The sequence below is a fragment of the Delphinapterus leucas genome, chromosome 3 (assembly GCF_059928025.1).
Source record: "Delphinapterus leucas isolate spDelLeu-1000000601 "Yukka" chromosome 3, BTC_Dleu_Yukka2, whole genome shotgun sequence".
NCBI classification, from domain to species: Eukaryota; Metazoa; Chordata; class Mammalia; order Artiodactyla; family Monodontidae; genus Delphinapterus; species Delphinapterus leucas.
In genome coordinates, this window is record NC_143131.1 from 27,800,453 (window position 1) to 27,825,092 (window position 24,640).

Sequence of the window (24,640 nt, forward strand, 5' to 3'; positions counted from 1 at the left end):
GCCAGGTCCAAATTGAAAACGAGTAGATCATTTCCTCACTGGCAAGAGCCAGGGCTGTGGTAGACCAGAAAAATAGGAGTGTTTCATGAGGCCAAGGTCAACTGCCTGCCAAGTCAAAGGGCGGTTGAAGCAAGAGTGGCTGTGGACATAGTGGAAAGACCCGGCCCTTCCACTCACTTCCACCTGAACTTGGCCTCCCTGGGCCTCAGTTTCTTCAACCTCTTTAACACATGGTTAGATTAAATGAGCAACTTTCAAACTTAACTATTTTTTTTAGGTACTGGGACCCTTCCTTAAAGTAAGATTTTGATAAGAAAACCCAACGTACATCAAAAAAAGGTAGGTGTACTCCAGTTGGCATTGAGGGGGGCAGGACTGAGCCCCCGAGCCCCAACTACTTGGCCCCTGTCTTATATATCATGGTGATTCCTTCACCTCCCAAGGACAGCATTAAAGGATATTGGATAAAACTTTTAAATCCTTTCTAGCTCACAGGTTAGCTAACAAGACTTTGAAATCATTGCTGCCTTTTTCCTAAAGCTGCTCATGAGTTAGTTCCTAGACACTTTTGCCTGGAGGGCAGCCCCTTCTGATTTTAGAGGGATTCCCCTCGGCACAGGGCCAGGCCTCTCTGCCAATCATCGGCCAACCAGAAGTTTCTGCAGGCCCTCGACCAGAGCTGGATTACACGGTGGACACACACGTTGTCCTCTGTCTGCTTGAAGAGATCCCGTGGAGCGTTAGACAGTCCTCAGTACCCCAGCCCTCTCAGCCTCATGAGAGGTGGGGAATTTGGAGGAAGCAGGTGGGTCTGTGGGATTAGGAAGTGGAAGTGCTCGAGAAGCAACCAGCAATAATGCCAGCATTCACCCCACACTCAAAAGTCTCTCGTACAGGGAATATATAGAAAGTAGGAAGAAAGCATCGTGGAATCTTACCTTCCTGCAGAGACCAGAAACTGGTTCCAAAACCAAGTCAGACTGGGGTTAGTAGCCCCTTCCCTTTACTCAAAAAGGCTGTCTTAGACTTTTTTAATCATGAGGAAATGGGAGCTCGTTTCATTCAAACTATACAGTTGGAAATTCAGGGTCTTATGATATATTTGATATAGTCAAGGGAAAAAACCTGAACTTCAGGATTAATACCTGGATTGTTGTCCCAGCTCTGCTCCTGGCTGGGGGACTTTGGGCAAATCACTCGGGCTTTCTGTGTCTGGGTTTATGTCTGGTAAACTGAGAGAACACCCCGCCATGGCAAGGATACAGAGAGATACTAGATGTGAAAGTTGAGAGTGGTTGCCCTGCTCTGTAAACCTACTGGAAGGGCCAGTATGCAGCGGGTGAAAGCAGATATGAATACATGGAAGGGTGGTGTGGTCCCATCCACAGAGCATGGGGTCACCTGGGCTGAGACTCGTGCTCTCCCCAGCTGGTCACTGCTCTTTGGTTACATCACCAGTACCAGCTTTACAGCCAGGGCAGAAGCCAGTCCCGCCCCCCATCCACCCACAGCTGAGCCTAGCGTGGGCTGAGTTTGGGCTCTGTGCACCTGGAGCCTGGCGCCTGCTCACCTGGTCTCATTACTTGGCGTTCTGCCTGCCTGGGGGTAGGTGAGTAGCTTGGGATTTCAGCAGCACCCTACACAGGGAATAAAAACCTGGCAGGTTAGAGCAGGAGGAAATTTAAAGGAGAAGAAGGAGAGGAAAGGGGTGAGTCAGAGAGCTCAGAAGAGAAAGGAACTGCTCCCTTTGCCAGAAGGTTGGTTATTATATGAAGAATACATGTTCACTGTAGGAAAAAATATAAAGTAAAAGAAGCTAAAAGTACTTGTTAGTCTCATCACCTGGAATTAAAATGGTTAATATTTTAGCTATTGTACTTTCTGGCTTTTTACACACACACACACACACACACACACACACACACGTATATAAATAGACCTTTAAATGAAAAGAGGATCATACTCAGCTGTGTGCTGGTAAATGTTTTATAAGTGCCTGAGGGAGAGGCCATCATGATTTGTAGCATTTGCCAATTTCCATGGTGTAAATGCGCCCACCATAGCTGATTTCCAACTACCAACGTGATGTCAACCAGCTTGCAAAATTCCTGATAATTTACCAATCAGCTTTTGGGGGCCATCAAGAGCACACCACTGACTAAGTTTTGTTTTCTAATTAGCCTCGCCTCCCTCACAATATAGTGCAAAAGTCTTACACCTAAACTTTTGAAAGTTGTCTGTATCAAATTACTTACTTTTTGAATCAAAATCGTTTTCCTTTCGGAACTTAGAGCCAGATCACAGCCTATGCCGCTAATTGTAAATGTTGCCCTCTAGTTAGAATTTGCCTGTTTCTCGTGTTCTGGAGACCCTCACGTGAGTGGGGAGTGGACCCGAACTTTATCAGGTGGCAGGAATAGACATGTAGTTGGAAAAAAAAATGACAAGAGTAATGTGATCAAGCAAATGGTGATCTGGAACTGATTCTACAATCCATTATGCTAGGATGGATTTGACTTAATAGAGGCAATTTTGTCCTTTACTCTCCTTCCCCTGGGCCCAGCCAGCTCAGCTCTAGAGTTGTCACTCTTTTTTTTTTTTTTTTTTTTCTTTCGGATGGAAATTGGCCCTCCTCCGGTGGATGAGAATGGGCCGGCAACTGTTTGGCCCATGTCAAACCCACTAATCAGATCCATGTTTTCCTTGTTGAATGGGAGCTTTGGGAGATTGCAAGGGGCAGAGGGAGTGGAGGGCTGCACTCACAAAGCAGCAGTGTGTGTGTGTGTGTGTGTGTGTCTGTGTGTGTGTCTGTGTGTGTGTGGTCTTCTCACGCTTGGCTCTAGGTATCATCACTCTGGCCTTCTGGCCTTCCTGGCCTGGTGGACCATTACATCTATGGTAAGAGTCGGCTAGGAAAGTAGTTGGTGCCAGAGGTCTCCCACACTGGAGTTTTAATTGCCTTCAAAGAGGCTGAGTTTTGTGAGCTTCTGATAACAAACCTGGCTCTCCCAGGCCCGGTGAGTTCAGAGAGGGGGTTTCCAACTAAGACTGCCCAGGTGCGGGGCTCAGGGTGTAGTAAGTGGGCACGGTGGGGGGAGTGCACTGTTGCAGTTCTAAGAAGGGAAGACTTGGCCTTCGCCTCTACCTCTGTCGTGTGAATAGAGGATGGCAAGAAGTCTAGTCTGGCCCTGACAAGAGGGCCACATTCAGTTGCGTGGAGTGTAAGAGGCAAGGAACAGAACCAGCGTGAATAAGGGGCCTCTCTGCTGGGTAAGCCCCAGGTCTCTCCAATCCCCTGAGTCATCTCTGACTCCTCTTCTCTAGCCCTTTCCCCACCAACCTCCTTCCAAGTGGTCACCTAGACTGGTCAACTCTGCCTCTGAAATAGCCCAAGAAGCTACTCCCACGTGGTCCCCACTGCCTCGGTCCAGGTGATCATATATCACACCTGAGCCAAGAGGAGTATTCTAAGGGGTCTTCCTGATGTCTGGTCTCACTGAGTCTATAGAAATCCCATCTGTATCTCTCCACACACACACACACACACACACACACTGTTTTTAAAACCAGCGAAGTGATATATGTTCATAAGTATTTAGAAAACGCAGATGTTTTAAAGGTGAAAAACCACTCATGGACTTACTTCCCTGAGATGAAAACAGTGATTTTTGAGAATATCCCTCAGAGAGATTGTTGAGGAATGAAAACAGCAAAAACGACGTGGTAACCTTCTTCCTCATTTTCCCATTTTGATACTTTTCTAGAACGAAATCACAAATTTGGTCATATTTCCTTGCTTGAATAATTACGTAAATAAAAACCCCGAACAACCAAAATCCATTGCCTACAGTGTGGAAGGTCAAATTCCTTGGGATAGGAGGGAAGGCCAAACAAACAGAACCAGCCCGAATCCACATACTAACCTCCCACCCCCTCCCACCAGGTCCCACAACTTCCACGCCACCATTTTTTTGCCTGAATGTAAAGCCTATGTGTTTACTCTGAGAATTCCATATGAGTTGGCTTGTGTAAATGACTCCCACCTCCCCCAGTTCCCACTTTGTGAATTCTTTCATCTTGTAAGATTTATCTTAATTTATTTATGTGTGTGTCCCTAGGAAAATTGGGAATCTCTTGAGGGCAGAAACAGAACTTAGTTTGTATTTTTGGCAACTTGTGGTCATGCCTGGCACAGGGTAGCAGGCACTCAGTAAATGTTTATGGAATGAATTGGCCTCGTTTTGGTATGTCTGTTTTTATCCTCTTGCCAGTTTTGTGTGTTGGTTTTTATTAGTGTCCATGATTAATCCATATTATCTTTTCTTTTCTTCCTTTACTGTGTCTCAGTCTTACCATATTGAAATAAGAGCCCCTGGCTTGGAGCCATCCACTACTTTAGTTGTGTCATTGCTGGTGGATTGAAGATGTCATTAGTTTCTAGTTGCTTTACTGTACCATTTAGAATACCTGAGACGCAAACTCACTTTTTCGGAGTCAACAGCCCAGAGTCAGCCCTCTTCTGAAGAAGTCATGTATAGGTTTATAGAAATGTTTGAAACAGGAGAAGGCAGCATGGGTAGAGTTTCCAGAGTGGGAGCCCCAAGCCAGGGGGCTAGCTCAGCACTCACTGGAGGGGAAGTGGGTAGGAGAAGTCAAGGGCATGAAAGTAGAGTGTGGTGTAGTTGGTCCAGAGCTCTGACCATGAGCTGTAGAATTCTGCACCTTAAACATGTGTGAGGGACTCTGGCCTATGCAGCTGCCTGTGCTCCAGAGAAAAATGCATAAGTCAGTTCAGACATCATGTGCTACTGCTTGTGGGTATGAAGATGCTTAAATATGGAGGTTTTGCCCGAGGGAGCAGTAAATTTACTTTCAACACTTCATCAACAAACATTAAACTAGTGCTCTTTCTATTCAGACTCGTAGAAAAGGGAAAGCTAGTCAAGTCTGCTCCTACTATGGGTAATATCCATAGAGAAATAAGGAAGAGCAAATTTCTGCCCTCTGGAGAGAAATAGGGACAGGTAGATCCACGTTTACTGCTGCAAATCTCAGAAGTTTAAATGTCTGCCTTTGACATTCCCTTTTAATAGAAGCTCTAAGCACATGTACAAGTAATAGAGATCCTATCCAAACCAGCTTCAACAGAAAGGATATTTAGTGGTTCTCCAGTGTCCACAATGTCATCGAGGTCCCAACTTCATTTTCCCTCTCACTCTGCCATCCTCAGCATTAAGCTTCATCTCAGGCTGGTATCAGGATGGCAGCAGCAATTCTAGCCATCCAACTCAGCCCTGATGCCATCCAGAGGAAGAAGAGGGATCACCACTTCTTGGCACTTTATTTTAGGAGTGAGGAAAAGTTTTCCAGAAGACCCCTGAAAGGCTTCACCTTGACTCGTTGACCAGTGTTGGGTCACCTGACCTTTCCTGAAACCATTGCTGGCAAGGGAAGGGCGTTACAATTGATCCGTCAGGCCCATCTCTACAGCTGCGGCACCTACTGTGTAGAAGAGATTGGATGAATCCCAAAAGAAAAACCAGAATTCTGTTAGGGAGTAAAAAAGAGAGAACAGATCCTGGGTAGACAGTCAGATGTGTCCTCTACAACTCAAAATAAGCCATAGAATTTGTTGCCAACTCTATACTCTAGTGACTTTCAAACAGTTTTTTTAGCTAGTTTGTTGAAATAAAATCATACCCAGAAAAATAAACGACTGATAAAAACAGTTTGTGGTTGTAAATCTACAGAAGATTGTGGTCCTAAGATCATCAAACTTTTTTATTCCTTGTCTCCTTTCATCTTTATGACACAGTTGTACTATATAGAACAACAGGTCAGCTGGCCAGAGAGGACCAGTATTTACAGAGTCCAGACAAGCAGGGGCTTTCAAGGATGGCATCTGGGCCAGAGGTAGCAGGTTTGGGCACATGAGACCAGAGGGTGAGGTGACAGGGAGCTGGGAAGAGAAGTTCCTCTGAGTAGGGTGAGGAATTATGATTCTGGAGCTGACTCCTTCACTCTCTGCCTACCTCGTGTGGGTGACCCTGGCCCATGGGTGATGTTTGCATCCAGGAGGAAGTGAAAGACCTGTTGAGGCAGGGACAGAGATGCTGGGTAGGATTGCTTCACAAAGGGCAGAGAAGGCATGCAGGTCAAAGGCTCTAAGAGCTTCATTTGGGATGGGGTAGGTATAGAGTTGCCACGTAACACATAGGACATCTAGTTAAACCTGAATATCAGATAAACGATGAATACAAGTTCAGTATAAGTATGTCCCACATATTGCATGGTGCATACATATATTAAGATATACTACATATTTGGACATACTTATATTAGAACATTACTCATTTTTAATCTGAAATTCATATTTAACTAGGCACTATATATTTTTTTAAATTGAAGTATAGTTGATTTACAATGTTGTGTTAGTTTTCAGTGTACAGCAAAGTGATTCAGATATATATATGTATATATATATTCAGATTCTTTTCCATTATAGGTTATTACAAGAAATTGAATATAGTTCTGTGTGCTATACAGTAGGCCCTTATTGTTTACCTATTTTATACATAGTAGTGTGTATCCGTTAATCCCAAACTCCTAATTCCCCCCCTCATTTCCCCTTTGGTAACCATAAGTTTATTTTCTATGTCTGTGAGTCTGTTTCTGTTTTGTAAATAAGTTCATTTCTATCATTTTTTTAGACTCCACATATAAGTGATATCGTGTGATGTTTGTTTTTGTCTGACTTACTTCACTTAATATGATAATCTCTAGGTCCATCCGTGTTGCTGCAGGTGACATTATTTCATTCTATTTTATGGCTGAGTAATATTCCACTGTATATATACACCACATTTTCTTTATCCATTCATCTGTTGGTGGACACTTAGGATGCTTCCATGTCTTGGCTATTGTAAATAGTGCTGCTATAAACACTTGGGTGCATGTATCTTTTTGAGCTAGAGCTTTCGTCTTTTCCAGATATATGCCCAGGAATGGAATTGTTGGATCACATGGTAACTATACTTTTAGTATTCTAGGGAGCCTCCATACTGTTTTCCATAGTGGCTGTACCAATTTACATTCCCACCAACAGTGTAGGAGGGCTCCCTTTTCTCCACACTTTCTCCAGCATTTATTATTTGTAGATTTTTTGATGATGGCCATTCTGACTGGTGTGAGGTGATACCTCCTTGTAGTTTTGATTTTCATTTCTCTAGTAACTAATGATGTTGAGCATCCTTTCATGGGGCACTATATATTCTTATCTGCTAAATCTAACAGCCCTACATGAATGAGAAATGAGGGGGCTCCTGAAACATTAGGATATTAGAGTTGACTTTCCTCCCATGGTCTCCATTCTGAGTCATGGAGTTGTGGCACCTCTTGTTCTACCCAATGAATAGTTTCAAAGTCCTGTTACATCAGAATTACCTGAAACGCTTGTTAAAAATGCAGTTACCTGAAAACCGCCATGGCCTCCAGTGATTCTGAGACTTGGCCCAGCTTTGGAAGACTGCTTCAGATTTTAAGTTCCTAAGGGTGAGGATGTTGCTTTGTTTACTGCGCTCAATGAATATTTGTTAAAAGAACGAGGGAATGAATGAATGATTCCTCTCTGAGGAATCCTCATTGTCTCAATCTGTGTTTATCTTGTAGAACCCAGGAACACAGGATCTTTCTTTCCATTTCTTTTCTGGTCATGAGACTCGTGGGAAAGGACTTGGGTGGAAGGTGAAATGGAGAGAGTCTTGGAGAGCAGTGGACATGAAGGGGGTAACAAGACAGAGCAGGAGAGAGCAGAGCCAGCGACTGGGGCCCGCCAGGCAGGGCGCAAGAACATCTGCATGGGGAGGCGGGCCAAGTTTTTAATCACCCCCTCAGGTGAAGAGACTTGCGATTTCAAGTTGAGAACAGGTCTTCAGTTATTTTCACAGGATTCCTTTAGAGTCTGACTTGGCGCGTGCTCAGCTTTGCAGGGGGAATGACCAGGATGCTTAAAGCGTGTTGGAAGGGCTTCAAAGGAACTTGGTGGGTGGCAGGTAATGGCAGATTTGCTAATCTTGGTAATTCCCCACACCAGCAGGGTACCTGGGAGCATCTCTTTTCCATAGCACTTATCTCTGCAGGCTTAGAAAAAGCTATATTACTGTCCTAAAACTTTAAACCCATAATGGACTCAACCATCTACATGTCTCCCAAATAGTTGTGCCCCAGCGCCTACATTTTCTCCAATGCAGAGAACTAGAAAGGATTTTTTTGGTTCCAATTTCCAGCCTGGCCAGAGGGTCTGCCTGATGGATGAGAGTGTGCTTCCAATCCCAAGTGAGAGTTTGCTGGGTGACGTCATGGACACCTAGCTCTCTGCCTGCCGACTGAATCGCAGGTCCCCTCTCAATCTGTTGCCCCATCTGTGTAGCGGGGATGCTGCCACAGGGCCGCAGGGCTCTGGGAAATGCTAGAGCCGTCTGGAACCTCAGCGGCATAAGGCTCCTCGGCAGGGCTCTGGGTTTAGAGTGGTGAGAAGAGCATTGACTCTCCTGGCTTTTTCTTCGTGACTTTAGTCTGTCCCTCCTGCCCTCGCCTCACTCAAGCTCTCCCATGCACCAGTCTGGGCAGATCAAAGCCGTGCTGAGGAGGGGCTGCTGTGTGACCACTTTGTGGCCTCCTGTAGTTTGGTTAAATCTGGAAGGTGTTCTTGGTACTTGGGGGCAATAGTGAGACCCCCGCCTCACAACCCTGACCTTAGGAATAAAGACAAGTTTTCTATGTTGATAATTAAACTAGTAAATACATCATGCACGGTTGAATAGCCAGCCTCAGAAATATCCAAGTTAAGAAACTGTCCATAAAAACATAAAATCAAAGGAATCTTGGGGAGGATGGACTAAACTATGATTGTGCTCATAATTCAAAAGATAGAAATCATACCATACTGATGTTATATGGTATGTGGTTAGGAGAAAGGGGTGTAAATCGAAGGGGGGTAGTTAGTGCAGAGAAGAGGGCAAAAACCTCCAGGAGCCAGGTGTGGGTGATACCTTTTCAAATGTTGTCAGGTGGAGGGGAATCTTGGCTATGTGGACAGTTCCCTTTGCAAAGCCCAGGCTGGAGTAGGAGGGAGTGCCTTAGATGGGGAGCCCTCCTATGCTCACCTGATTCTCCTTGTTCTGCAGTTTGTCTTCCTCTGCAGCCTGCCTGCAGGGAAAACAGGCATTGATCAGGTTCATGCAAACATCCTGCCCACTTAATAATTGTATTTTCCAACTGAAAGTTAATGAATGAGCTTTCCTGCTGGTAATTGTATGTCTCTGCCTTTCAATGTGCTGACAGAATTCATGTTTCCGAGCCTGGGAGCCTGAAGAAATGGATGGTGGGAAGTTGACCAAGGTCAGGCTCACCTTGTGGCATCTCTCTGGCCTACCAGTGACCTTCCCCAGCCACATCTTTTAACTATGCACATGCCCCTGGACATTAGCACAGACACAGTAACAGCGGGATCTTAGACAGTGGGTCCAACCTCTTCATTTCCCCAGGCTTCTCCCCAAGGTTCATGCCCAGAGTAGAATCGATGATTTCTGGCCTATTTCCTTCCTGTTTCTACAAACTTTGATCTTATTTTCTCTCTACTTCATTTCTCTCCTGTTACGGAATTAAGTCCTATGGACCCTGCTTGGGCCCTAGGCTGGCCGAGGCTCTTTGCTGCGGCTGGGGGAGGGTTCTTTTCCTGTTCTGGTTCAAGCAGCCGAATAATGAAACTGAAGCTGAGATGCACACCGCATAAGCGTTATTCAGTGGCCAAAGGATGGAGAAGGGGGAACTAAGTTCACAGATCAACTTCTCGCCCATGTGATAAGAGGGATTTAATTTTAAAGAGTAAAGACAAATGGAGGAGGAGTGAGGCTAATGATGGGGGGGCATATGCATTAGTCTACCAGGGAAGGGGCAGGGCTTTTTTGAAGGATTGAGGTGCCACCCGCTTACTATCCTTTTTATTGGTCCTTAATGTCCAGTCAAGGCCTCTGGTAGGTGTGTCATTTAATATGCTAATGTAGTAAAATCAACATATAATGAGACTCAAGGTCTGTTGGAGGTCAGATTGGTCACCATCTTGGTCCCAGCTGGTTCCATCTGGTTTTTTAAATTTGTTTGTTTGTTTTTCCCTTCCTTTCTTATCTCTGGACTCTTTAACCTAAAGATTTATGTTAACTCCTGCTAAAGGTGGGGGTTGGAGGGTTGTGAGCAAAGACCTGGAGCAGCTCTGGCAACACTCCCATAGCTGTCAAACCCAGGTTCCTGTGCCCAGCACACAGTGAGGCCCCAAAAACGGAAACATTGGAGTTTGGAGCAGGAAATGTTTATGGTAGGGCCAAGCAAGGAGAACAGGGCGACTCATGCTCCAAAGAATTTTTAAAGGCTGCAGGGTGTGTGGTCTCCTCTGATTGGTCAGTGGTGAGGTAACTGGGTGGTGCTGCAGGAATCTCATTCATCAGCCTTCTGGTTCCAGCCAGTCTGGGGTCCTCCTGCTTGTGCTCAGCCTGAAGTTCCCATCCTCCACCTGGGTGGGACCCTAGTTCCTGTAGAAAAACTCAGAGATTTGTATCATATTGTTATGTATATCCCTTCTGGAGGAGCTAGGAGTCCTGTGCCTCTGTTGTTCTAATCATTAACTGTTTGAATCTGCCCTCTGGAACTCAGGGACGGTCTAGGAGCCTGAAGCCTTTTTCCTAAAAGCAAGAAATGGGGGACACCAAAAGGCTTTTGTACCCTGGAGGGCCCCAAAGGGTCGTGCTCGGTTTCACTACCCTTTTAAAGGCCAAGATGACACACAAGTAGCCTTGGGGGCCATTGAGAACATGGGGACTCATGTATCACACGCCTTCACAATCTTTCCCTAATTTTTTTTTTTATTATTATTTTTTAAAATTTATTTTTGTCTGCGTTGGGTCTTCGTTGCTGCACACGAGCTTTCTCCAGTTGCAGCGAGCGGGGGCTACTCTTCGTTGCGGTGTGTGGGCTTCTCATTGCGGTGGCTTCTCTTGTTGTGCAGCACAGGCTCTAGGCATGTGGTCTTCAGTAGTTGTGGCTCGCGGGCTGTAGAGCGCAGGCTCAGTAGTTGTGGTACGTGGACGCAGTAGTTTTGGCTCGCGGGCTGCAGAGCGCAGGCTCAGTAGTTGTGGCGCACGGGCTTGGTTGCTCCGCGGCATGTGGGATCTTCCCGGACCAGGGCTCGAACCCGTGTCCCCTGCATTGGCAGGCAGATTCTTAACCACTGCGCCACCAGGGAAGTCTCTCTTTCCCTAATTCTGATGTCCCGCCTGGAAGAGGTCAAATGAGGATTCCTTTCCTGTCACTCCGTGGATGTTGACTTGCTTCTCATGACCATTGTCTGAGCCTTTCCCACAGCAAGGCCTGGGGAAAGGGGCCGCTTCTCAGAGAGGCACAGGGGATGAACCTTTGTGGTCCATGATCTTTTGATTTCCTTTGAGGATACTCTCCCCGCACCAGGCGCTGCAGCCCTGATGGCTGCAAGCAGTCTGGGAGGGGAGGGAGTGGAGGCCGGTCTCTGCACAACTTAGGCCTTTGCCAAATTGGAAAGTCTGCAGGTCCTCAATGGAAACACCGGATTTCCTCTCATTCCCACACCCCCCTCAGGCAAGTTCCTTCCCCCTCCCTGAAACCTTGGTTCTTTCTGCCACTCCACAGAGTTTTTTATTCAGTAGGATATATTTCGTCTTGTCTTCTGGAAAGGCTGAACTGTAGTTATAAGCACATGAACGGAAACCACCCAGGGCCCCCCTGCCCCTTTGTCTTGGCAAATACTCAAAATCTGATGAAGCAATTTGGCCCATCTTTTCTGCAGTTTAAAACTTCCATGTGTGGTGTACATGCTTCTTAATGAGGCTAGTGACTCCATCCCTGACTTGCTAACTCAGCTCCAACGTCCAGCAAACTGCTCAAACTGAAAGGAAACTTAGTAGTACTGCCTCATTTGGCCGAAAAGGAAACTGAGCCTCAAAGATGCTAAATGACTTGCCTGGGGACCTACAGCTAGCTAATGGCAGAGTGTATCATTGGCTGTTAGAAATACTTGAGTCATTGTTAATTAACGATGAGGTCAGATCCTATGCAGTTGGATGCTAAGAATTTAAATATAGTGAGAAGATTATTTACCCAAAAGTCTAAACACCAGAAGCATCTAAACAGTGCAATTGTTCTGAAAGAAACAATTGTAAAATAACTACCCATTAAAAAAGAATAACTCCAGTGTCGTTGAAGAACTTATATGCATGCTGTATGTTGATGGCATGATCTACAGGCCTGCAGATGACAGGTGGTGGCATCATGGCTGCCCAATTCATACAAAGTGGGCAGGATGGTCACATTAAAATGAGCAACCGGGCTTCCCTGGTGTCGCAGTGGTTGACAGTCCGCCTGCCGATGCAGGGGACACGGGTTCGTGCCCTGGTCCGGGAAGATCCCACATGCCGCGGAGCGGCTGGGCCTGTGAGCCATGGCCGCTGAGCCTGCGCGTCCGGAGCCTGTGCTCCGCAATGGGAGAGGCCACAACAGTGAGGCCCGCGTACTGCAAAAAAATTAAAAAAAAAATAAAATAAAATGAGCAACCACAGTGATCTCAGGAAAGTCTTACTGCCCACATAGAAGTCTCAGTCAGTTACCCATTTGGTAGATAGCAACTGTTTCAAAGTGTTGAATTGCCATTTCACAAATATGTACATTGCCTCATAAATGCCCTCTCTCCCCAATCATCGTACTCTTTCAGAATCTAGATGCCTAAATTCCAGATATATAATTAATCCAGAACTGCCCAATGCCTGACATTCTGAGTAAACAATCTTAAACTGCAAACGTACAAACTTGTTTCAGTATTTGAAGCCACAACAGATATATTTTAGAAATACATAGGAAGCGGAAATGATTTATAATATTCATTTTGGTTTTCTGGCCCCCAACTGTTTTCTTGCACTCATCTTGAGAGAAAAGATTCATGATGTTTCATGAATTTCTGAAATTTCTACTCATTCCCATTTTTAAAAAATTTGAACAAATAGTCCATGTATTAGGACACAGAATATCTTCAAGCACTAGATTCTCAAACTAGCTGCCAGGTCATTCTTTTTCATTTCATTCATCTTTTTTTTTCGTTTTTCCTACTCTTCAAGGGTCATCAGACCCAGAAACTAAAGGATCTGGGTCCTGTCTTGATCTGCTTTTCTCTCATTTGTCTAATTGAAGGCTGGACGTAGTAATCCCGGAGAGCCTCTCTACGTCCTCACCTTTAATTCTATGAGAACAGCTCTCCCATCCCCTAAAACTCCAGCACAGACCTTGGAAAGCCTCACTTTCCAGAATCCATCATGTGCCCGTAAAATGTGCCACTTCATGGCCCTTCGTACACTGCGTTCAGTGATCTCTTTCCCCAGCAGACCACAGCCTCCACAGGGCTGGTCATCATTTCTTCCCTGGCCTAGCACCATGCCTGGCACAGCTGATCCTTGCTGCATGAAACAAAGGCCGATCAAATTCTTCTTCTGTCTCATACACAGCCATTCCGCTAGTCTAGAGCCAGTCACGTAGACAGTTAAACATTAGCCAGCATCTTGCTCTTCCAAAACACAAGCTGACCTAAAGGAGTCACAATCATTTGATTTATCATGTTTCTCAATCAGTTGTAGGTTCGTCTGTTAACACCTGGGACTGCAGGTGGTGGACGGATTCATGCGGGCTTTTGCTCTTTAAGGGATAGAAACATGCCCTGTTTGTTGTTGTTGTTTTCGGTGGTAGTGGTGGTGCCCCCATATCAAGGTAGGAACTCAGTGATAGCTGCTAACTGACAAAATAGAAGGGCTGATGTTAAAACACTCAGGATTATATTCTGGACCTTGAATTTGAGGGTTAAGAGTGAGTTAAAGCAATACCTTCATTAGGGATTTCGTTCACCTGTAACAGAATGACTAATTAACAGGATTGAAGGTGGGGGGGGCTGTTTTTCTCTCATGTAATAAGTCTGGAGGTAGAACACCTAGGGTTGGCACAGCGGCTCAAGGAAGTCAGGCCACTGTCTTATGGTTGGTCACAAGATGGCTACTAGAGCTCCAGCCATCACATGTGCATTTTAAGCATGAAAAAGGAAGAAAAAGAACTCTCATAAAAAATGAACCTCTCTGATAGACCCACCCAACAACTTCACGGGCCAAGACTATATGTTATGGCTACCCCTCTCTGAAGGAACACTAACAAACATAGTGTTTTGGCTGGGTACTTGTTCTTCAAACACAGATGGATTTCTGTTAGGGAAGAATAGAAGTTTCTCTTCTATTCTAGTAGTCAGCTAGCCACAGTTCCCTCCTGTGGTTCCTCAGACATACCCTTCTTTCCGTATGTGGGATAGACTCTCTGTTTTCAAGAGAGAAGGCTCTCAAGCCTCATAGAGTTAGCATATCAAGATTGGAGCCCTGGATCTCTGGGTGATGTGTGGTCCTCTCCATCAGTCCTGGATATAACTCCTTGCAATTGAGCCCCGACACATCTAACCTGCAGTACTGGGAAAGGTGTACTATAGCTACAATAAAAACTTTCCTTTATAAAAGGAGGGATAGAAAACAAAGCAGTCACTGTCGTTAGCAATGACCAAATTCTCCTGGAATAGCGAGAGTCCAACCCCTCATTCTTGTGGCAAGAACTCCTGTTCCTTGCCCTCCAGCGCCCTTGCCTCTCTCTGGGGGCTATTCCTCATTCATTGTTCCCCATGACCACTTCTCTGGTGGGCATGGGGAGGATACCTTCTCTGGGGCTATACACATCACCAAGCCTACTGCTCATTGATGTGAATTGCTGCAGATCAGGTTGGGGTCTTTTGGCAATAGAGTTCCCTCACAAACTTAGTAGGTGTCTGGTCAATTCCTGATGACTTGTTTCTTTTCCTTTCCAGTTCAGGAGTTCTGCCCATGTCCCTAAATTTTAACTTAATGTATGCTACTGAACGTATGCTGCTGGCCATAGCCGAAACAGTGGCCTCCGGTGCGTGACCACATCTTTGGCAGCAGGCTTACAACCTCTGTCTGATAGGGCACCACTTGCCCCCTTCTAACCAATCAGCCTGTCTCAGCCCTGCCAGCGTCCGAATGCAGGCCTCTCAGGAGACAGATCGTGGGCTGAATGTCCAGCGTGCCTTCCTTAGTAGAGTGGTATTTCTTCCCCTCTCACTTGCCAGCTGAGGAGCTCAGGACTTTGCTGGGAGTGATAAAGCACCACCAATATTCTGCATTTTTCCTACCAACTTCTCTAACACCACGGTCTCAGTCAACACGTCTGTGACTTTCCACTGCACAGCAGCTGCCAGGTGAACCAAATATTTCATAGTACAATGAGCGTCACCTTTCCAGCCTACAGTATCTAAGTCCTTGGCATCTCCCTCCCTCCCCCCTCCCCACTCCTTGCTCATCTAGTTCCACATTTTAGGTTCTGTTACTTTTATTTTATTTGCTTATTTATTTTTTGGCCGCGCTGTGCGGCATGCGGGACCTTAGTTCCCTGACCAGGGATCGAACCTGCTCCCCCTGCAGTGGAAGCTCAGAGTCTTAGCCACTGGACTGCTAAGGAAGTCCCAGGTTCTGTTACTTTTAGTTTCCCCACTTCTAGGCACCACATTGTGCATTTGTTTGGAGTTTAATTCAGCTAATCGGTTGGATTTTGAAAAATCCAAATAACGGTCATTAAACGACGTGGGGGGTTATTTTTTCTTCCATGTCTGCTCTTAAGGAATGCTGGCATGAACCCCACCCAGAATATCCACTTTTATCTCATTGGCCAGAACTCCGTTGTAGGGCTATCCATACCTCCTCCAAGAGAGGCTGGGTTTTAGATGAATACATCACCACGTCCAAGAAAATAAAGGAAGAAAGAGGGAATGGCTATCACATAGACAGTCACAAGCTTCTGGCTCAAGCTACCTGCTTATTTATCACAGGAGGTCCATCGGTGGTGGAACAGAGATCACCAGGCAGGGTGCCCGTCCAGGGCAGTCGGGTGCAGGTGCAGAAAGGCAAGGTTGTCAGAAGCAGGCAGGCAGCGTGCTGATGTAGAAGGGCAAGGCCCCGCCCCGTGGGTCTGCGTGCTAGTCCTGGCTCTGTTACTTACTGTGAGACCTCAGGCCAATTATTTAGCCTCTCTGTTTCTGTTATTTTTTCTGAGCCTTTAAAAAGTGCATACTAACAGTATATCTCCCTGCAGTATTGTTGTGACAATTAAATGGTGGTTATGGGAATCGGAGGGAGAATGAATGAGACAGTGAGGAAGCAGCCAGCACAGGGGGAGGTTTCCCCTCACTCCCTCCTTGTAGCCATGCTCTCCTTGATCTCTCTTACCTCTGCAGGCAGCTGAGCAGGCTCTGACCTCAGGGTCTTTGCACTTGCTGTCCTCTTGGCTGAGAACAGCCTTCCCAAAGATATTCTCTCACCTCGTCTCTCACTTTATTCAGGTCTCTTCCCAGAGGGGCCTTTCCTAATCCCCTCCTACGCCCATCCCTCTTTGTCTTCTGATGCTACCCTAATTCTCTTCACAGTGCTAATCACCATCTGATGTTACCGTATTTTATGTTTACTAATGCACCCTCATCAGATCACAGGCTTCATGAGGCTCTGTAGGAACGTTGTCTGTTTTGTTCAGGGCCCAGCCCGTGAGGGGCACTCAGTGAACATCTGTGGAATAAATCAGTAGTAAATATTTAATCAACATTGGTTTCCTTTTAAAATGTGAGCATTTCCTAAAAGTCAAGAGAGGAGTCCTATCCAGGAGGAAGGAAGATTAGACGGAGGTTGAGGAATTTGAACTTAGCAGAGGTTCGAACAGGAGAACATTTAGAATCCAGGAGCCTTGGAAGCGGGAGTTAGTACAATAAGACAGTCCGGTGTAACTGGATTTTGAGGCCAGATCTGGAGAAGCCAGACCTTTTCGCACCTCCTGCCAGCTTCAGGATTTAGCCTTGGATTTCAGGTGACTCTGAGTCTGTGGCTTTGAACAGATGATTCGTTTCACTTAGTTCACTGTTTCTCTCCTTTTTTTTTTTTTTTCCATTATTGTCCCCCTCCTCTTACCCCGGAGAAAATTTTAATTTAATTTAAATTCTAACACAAGAAATTAAATACTAAGCAATAAGTGTTTGTCAGGTGGGATTGAGCTTTGCAGGGGAGGTGGGGCATTAACCATTATAATATCTAAGTTTTGTGGGTAATGTCACCCTGCTGAAAAAACATGGCTTAGCTAAAAGGGGATCCAAGAACTTTGGTCGATTCCAACACCACATTAGTAAATTACCTCGGGGACAGAAGCATTTATTTTTAAAGTTAAGGCTGTCAGCTTCAAGCTACTCAAAATTAATTTAAATTATCATGGTTGTTTGCTTGAGATAGGAAGCTAATTGGAGAATTATGTATGGTAGACAAAAGTGATCTGTACCACTGCAGCAGACTGCCATGTCCACAAATTCTACTCCCTGTTGAAATGGATTGATCTTCAGGATGAGAAATTTTTAGACCTTTACACACATCAGCCATGGAGGGATGTTGTTATTTGTAACCATTTTCAGACTTCTGTGTCTTCTCTGGGTCAACATTCTGCTCACTGGAGTAGTTGGTATTGGAATGTTTCATGGGATATTGTGGAAGAACCACACTTTTCACAGTAGTATTGTAAGATTGTGTGTCTTTGCATATGCCTTGAGTCATCTCAAAATGTTGCAGTGTATGGGAATGCTTCTACTTCCTTTATTTATAGAAAATCGCAGAAAAGGAGTTGATCAAATAGGGGGCTGGAAAGATTACTGGAAAATTCCTAATTATAGGTATGGAATTGACAGGTTATGTAGCCCATGAACACCTTAATAAGACTAAATCTCTTTGAGGGTGTCTGTACACTTGAAATAATTTTTCCTTTTCTGAAAACTCCTTCTCTGCCCTCACCACATTCAGGGCCAGAGGGTGGGCTCCCAGCAGCCATATTGATACCTCATGACCCTGCCCCCTTGGCGATAACCAGTTAGACTACTGATAGACAAATGATCCAGTCTGAGCCAATCGGCTTTGCTCACCTCCAATGTATTCATTAAAAACTTTTGAGCTGCAAAGAGCAGAAAACAACTCAAGGTAAAGTTTAAAGGGTTTTTTTTGTTTGTTTTTACTTTTGTTTTGCTTTACCTTTTCTCTTTCTCTTTTTTTAAAATTTAAGTAGTTAAAATTTTCAAATGTAATGTATTATAAGAATTGATAGGGTCTTTCAGATCGAGGTGGGAGGGCAGTACAGCCCCATCTAGGATGGGTGAAATCCCAGATGCTGTGGGGAAGCTAGAGCATTCTCTCTTCCCAGTCTTGCCCCTCTGCCTTCTACCAATCATCTTTATTTTATTTCTTGGCAGGATGACTTTCTTTGCTCTTCAGTTCACAGAGCAGGTAGAATATTGCCATCCAGAGGTCCTTTTTCAAAAGTTATAGTTCCTGCCACACCCTGGAGACTAGATCCCTTCTCTCAAGGTCTCTCCATTCTCAGAGAAGTCTGTTCCAGATTGCATGAGATGCTCAGCCTGGGACCCATCAACAGGGGCTGGGGACTTATGTTATGTGAACGTGGCTGCCAGGAATGTGCCTTCATTCTGTTAAGAGGGTGGTCATAGACTTGTTACCCGCTAATTTCTGTTTATTTATGCATCTCCCACTAAACTATGAATGCCTTCAAGACAAGGAATTTGCCTTTTTGGTAGTATATTTTCAGTGCCAAGTTCAAGGTCTGGTTCTTAATAGATGTTCAATAATACATGTTGCTTAAATACAAGTTGACATTGGGGAAAAAATTCTCTACTACTCTTAAGTTTGGTTCTCTTCAATCAGACTTATTTAATGAATACCTTACCCAAGATGTTTACTCTGTTTTCATATGTATGGAATCACCTGAACCGTGACTAACACCTTGAATCACCATCAAAATTTTAATTTTAAACCATCTTTAAAAAATTGTTTTAGGGACTTCCCTGGCAGTCCAGTGGTTAAGACTGCGCTTCCACTGCAGGGGGCATGGGTTCTATCCCTGGTCTGGGAACTAAGATCCCGCGTGCTGCAAAGCGTGGCCAAAAAACAAAAAATTGTTTTAAATTATTGAGTCTACAAGGTGACAGACACTGTGCTGAGGTAGGGAGCGTATTGACGAACCAGACATTGCCACTATATTTGAGAACCTCTCTGTGGAGTATGAGAGAACTTAGAGTTCATTTAGCTTAACTTTCTCATTTTACAGGTGAGGAAACAGAGACTCAGTAAGAGTTGTGAGGCCTGATGGAAAAGGTTTTGATTTATTCATAAGATTTTGATACGTCTGTGTGGAGTTACTTGTCAGTGAAAGGTGTTACGTATTTTGGCCAAAGGAGACAGTCAGCTTTCGTCCATGTGTGGATTACCTTTTCTTTGATCTTGCCTTTCTTTTTAATAGGCACGTGATTATGTAGATGATCTTTGCTAAGCTTTTGGTTTATCTGGAACCAATTAATAGCTGGCACTCAAGTTCTTTGGAAACTCACAACTTAACTCTATTGGAAATTTCTTTACGGTTACTATTAGTACTTATTATTGATGTGCTTCTGACACCTCTCCCATTTATTATTATTCCTTGTTAAATTACTTCCTGAGAAGGCTCGAGAATGTTTTCCATCTTTGATGGCACAGTTTATATTGACTTTCTCTGGGTGAAAGTGAAGTTCTGAGAAGAGACTGAAAGGAGTCATTTTTCTGTGTTTACAGAGGATGGAGGTGAAAATCTCTTCGGTGGAGGAGAATTGGCCATGGAATTCAATTAACCTATCGCCGAGGGGGGATGGATTGTGTGCCGGGCGCTGTGCATGTTCAGTGGGAGGGGATCATTGCCACCCCCGCTGGGGAGCCGCACCTGCCGCAGACGTGTGCAGCCTGGAGTGGGTGCATGGCTGTGTGAGCAGTGTGTCCAGGGCAAGCCAAGGAGCGGCCAGGGCTGCTCCCCCAGAAGCTTGGAGAAACATCTCTCTGCAGGAGATGGCTTCTGGGTTGGCCTAAGTGTAGGCTGGTTTCAACAGTTTACCAAAGAAAAAGAAGCGAGGCAACTAAAGCTATAGGCTGTAAAGGGACATGATACCCTCTGAGTCTACATGATAAAGCCAGGACCCTCGACTAAACTTAGGACTGGCGGTGGTCTAGGGGAGAGCCTGCATCTCTCTGCAGTGTTGAGCGGCTCTTCTCCTCTTGGTAGCACTGTTAGAGCAGAGTTCTGGAATGGAGAGACCTCCTGTGCATACACTTGGGCTGATCAAGGCAAATGGACATAGACTTGAACTTCCCAGGAATGTGAGTTCTTAAATATGTCCAGAACCCCTCTACAATCTTCCAGGGAGTCTTGTCACACAGAGCCTCCTGGGTGGGTGTGAGTTGATGAGGGTTGTCCTGGCAAAAGCCATCTCATTTCCCTGCTGATCAGGGGAACTTCCCGGGGAAGGTCAGCATTCCGGAGGTTTCTTGTCTGAGGGAAGGGTGTCTGTGCGTGCGTGTGTATCTGTGCATTTGTGTGTACAGGTGTATTTTTGTGTGTATCTGTGTGTCTATATGTGCATCTGTTTATCTGTGTATAACTGTGTGTGTGCATCTGTGTATGAGTGTGTGTGTGTACATGTGTGTGTGCACAGGGTGGAGGGAACAAAGCCGTGGAATGGGGAGGGGCATTAGGTTCCTGACTCAAAAAGCAAACACAGGGCTTCCCTGGTGGCGCAGTGGTTGAGAGTCTGCCTGCCGATGCAGGGGACGCGTGTTCGTGCCCCGGTCCGGGAAGATCCCACATGCCGCGGAGCGGCTGGGCCCGTGAGCCATGGCCACTGAGCCTGCGCGTCCGGAGCCTGTGCTCTGCAACGGGAGAGGCCACAACAGTGAGAGGCCTGTGTACCGCAAAAAAAAAAAATTAAAAAGCAAACACAGTCCTTCTGTAATACTCTCCTGCCATGCATGCTGTGTCAGAAGGCTCACTGTCGTGACCGGAATTTTTTGTTTTTCCTCTTCCAGGTGTGAACCAGTCCAGGGGAGGTAGCCCTGTCGCTGCTGGTGGAACACCTCACTTCCAGGTCCTTTGCACGGGCCCCACTGTGAAATGAACCAAGCGCGGACTGGTCAGACACTTCCTTCCTTCCCTCATTGACACTCTGGGCCCAGTGATTGTTCCACTGTTGTTTTAATCGTGTCCCATCCTCCTCTTGCCAAAGCAAACAGCCAGAACTAGAGTAGGTCTTCCTTAGGCTTGTCTGCCAGCCTGAACATGAACACAGGCAAAGCTGAGGACAGCCCGCGTTCCCGTGGGACGAGGGGCCCCACAGGGCCCAGCCCCCTGGAGTAGGTTCTCTCATGATGTTGGCGTCTGGGAGTCGCCAACCATGCCCATCACCCAGGACAATGCTGGGCTGCACCTGCCCCTCCTCTACCAGTGGCTGCAGAACAGCCTGCGGGAGGGCGGGGCCGGGCCGGAGCAGCGCCTCTGCCAGGCGGCCATCCGGAAGCTGCAGGAGTACATCCAGCTGAACTTTGCTGTGGACGAGAGTGCGGTCCCACCTGACCACAGCCCCACGGGGATGGAGATCTGTACTGTGTACCTCGCCAAGGAGCTGGGGGACGCAGAGACTGTGGGCCTTAGTTTTGGGAACATCCCTGTTTTCGGGGACTATGGAGAAAAGCGCAGAGGGGGCAAGAAGAGGAAAACCCACCAGGGCCCCGTGCTGGATGTGGGCTGCATCTGGGTGACAGAGCTGAGGAAGAACAGCCCGGCAGGGAAGAGTGGGAAAGTCCGACTGCGGGATGAGATCCTCTCCCTGAATGGGCAGCTGATGGTCGGAGTTGATGTCACTGGGGCCAGGTGAGTGGGGAGTGCCAGCTGGCGTGGGGGCAGGATGCGGAGCCCTTGTGGTTCACTTATGCCTGATGCTGGGATCCGCGGCTGCTGAGGGCTGTGAGTCCTACTGTGGCGATTAGCCAGTGGCATTTATCTTACAGAGGGAAAATACACACTCTAAGTTGAAGTTTTTTGGTATTTGTATGTTTCTCTTTTTGCTTCCTTATCTCTTAGAAGACTCAGGCTCAAAGTTTCTCCTTTTTCCTTGAAACCTGGGTTAGAAAGAAGAGAAACAGTACATAAGAGTATGAGAAATGTCACATTGAGTTAGACCCTCTTTTCCATTCAACCTAGCATCTCACCTCTAATCGGAGCAACAGAGATTAGGTCCTGGTTATGTTTCCATCTGCCTGTCCCATATCACCTTTGTCACAGACTCACAGTCCAGAAGACCCTTGAGATGCTTAGAAATGTCTTTAGACCATCCCCCACCCCGCCAGTTTCCCCATCCTGGAAGATCCATTTGGATCTTATCTGAATGAACATATTTCTGTTTTCTACCCATGTGACAACCTACCATGGCAGTAAGTTACGATTGGCCTGTTCTGTTGTTTTCTGGGTGAGTTAGGGTCTCTAAGACCGCTCTCAGCTTCAGTGATTTACTTGGGGAACTCACAGAGCTCAGAAAAGCTATTATACTCACGGTTACAGTTTATCACAATGAAAGGAATCAGATTAAAGTCAACAAAGGTAAAGGGTGCATAGAGTAGAGTCCAGGAGAGACCAGGAACAAGCTTCCAGTTGTCCTCTCCTAGCAGAGCTGTACAGAAGCACTCAATTCTCTCAGCAATGATGTGTGACAACACTTAACGGAGTATTGTTAACCAGGCGAGTTTGCCCAAGCCTTGGTGTCCAGATATTTTATTGGGGGTCAGTCACACAAGCACTCCATGCCTGTGTAGCTGACCTTAGTCACTAAGTATCCAGTCCTTTCAGAGACCAAACTAGTAACACATGGCCCAAAGCCGCCATCATAGATCACATTATTAGCATAAACTATCTGGTGTGGCCCAAGGCCCCAGGTATACAAAGACACTCTTATCAGGCAGGATATTTCAAGAGCTTAGACGTTACCTCCCAGGAGCTGGTCAAGGGACATTCCTTTCTTTGGAATGCACAGGTATTGAATACCCCAAACCTGCCAAGTTAATCCATTACTGCACACCAGGGTTTTAACGATGGGTATATATGAAAGAGACAGGAAAAGAGAAGTTTGAAGATATTCTGAGATGCGTAAGTTTTGTCAAGCCTTCAGGGGCTCCTGTGAGGATGGATGTCTCCTATATCCCAGAAGGAGAGGATCATAGAGAGAAGGGCACCTTGGAAATCATGGTGACCTTTTGATGGGGGACACATCTAACCCGAGAAGACCTTGAAGAGAGAAAAACAGTGCAAAAATACCTTGACTTCAATCTTTTCCTTCCCTTCCGTCTCCTACCAGAGCTTCCCATCAATGGGAATCAGCCAGGGACAAGGGATCCCACTGATGTTGTTCATATGTGTGAGCCTCCTGGGACAAAAGGCAGGGTAGAAAAGGGTGGAGAGTGGATATGGGGCAGGGGGGGTCAAACAAGAAGTCATTAGGCACATGCAACGTGGTCTGAGTTTAAATGAGCCAGTTCATGGAAAGCACATAGCACAGGGCTGGCTGGTTGATGTGAGTATTTACTCAGTAGACACTTTCACTAGTATTTCCTTTGGGTTGCCTCTTGGACTGATGGGGTGCTCTTGGCTAATGGCTGAGTGCCTAACTGGCAGTTCCTGGGAGATAACTGCTCATTTTCAAGGAGTGATGTTGCAGATAAATGTTTTTATTTGGGATTAGAGATGGCTCTTAGCAAAGAAGCAATACTGACCACCGTAGCACTCAAGATGCTACAAGGACTTGATAAGGTGACTCTACTCCCTGGTGGTGGGTTCCTTAGGGTTAGAAGTGGGGATCACTATGAGGCAGCCCTTTCAAAGCTATTCTTGAAGGTCCTCATCATTTGCAGCTGTCTGATTTGAAGGGAGTGGGTTTGGATGGAGAGGTAGCAGGAGGAGCATGGAGGGCACATCCAGCAGGAGAGTGCTGTGGTCAGGAGCTGCAGCTCTGAAGCCAGACAACCGGGGCTGCCTCCCCAGGTTTCCCCACTTACCAGCTGGTCGACCTTGGGAAAATCATCCCTCTCAGACTCTGATTTCCCATCTGTGAAATAAGAACAAATATCTATTGATAACAATGACTAAATGATGAAATAATGCACATGTGGGACTTAGTACTATGCCTAGTACAATAAATCGTGCTCAATAAAAGCATCAGGATGACTATTGTACATGGAGAGTGTTTTGGAAGACTGGGATTTTCTTATCCAGTAGATTGGTGGAGTCTTTAGGACATTGGAGAAAGTCTTCCCGTACTTGGGAAATGTTCCTTATCTGTTTAGAAAGCTCTTCTCTTGTACTACTTAAGGCTGTGGAGTCTTTAAGAGGCAAAGTTTTCTGTCCCATGCTCTGAAAGTACATCTGGCCCTGGAATAAGATGGTTTGACAGCTACAGGGGAAGATTCCTTGGTGATTTTTAATTTACTCGTTGGAGCAAGTGATAGGATGATGCCCATTTTGCAAAGAAAGAAGATACAGAAGAATAGAAAGGTGATGGGCTCAGGGTCATGAGAAGATGGAACAA

General features: G+C 45.9%; 1 protein-coding gene across 4 annotated transcripts in view; it reads left to right on the top strand.

Annotated features, from left to right (window-relative positions):
* The window catches only part of PDZD2 (PDZ domain containing 2), a 383,590-nt gene that overhangs the window by 118,350 nt on the left and 240,600 nt on the right, over window positions 1-24,640 (top strand). For all 4 annotated transcript variants that reach the window (XM_022564757.3, XM_089908715.1, XM_089908723.1 and 1 more), the window contains exon 2: window positions 21,096-21,936. In XM_022564757.3, the coding sequence (XP_022420465.2) occupies window positions 21,461-21,936 (476 nt within the window). In that variant the 5' untranslated portion in view covers window positions 21,096-21,460. The remainder of the gene's footprint in view (window positions 1-21,095; window positions 21,937-24,640) is intronic.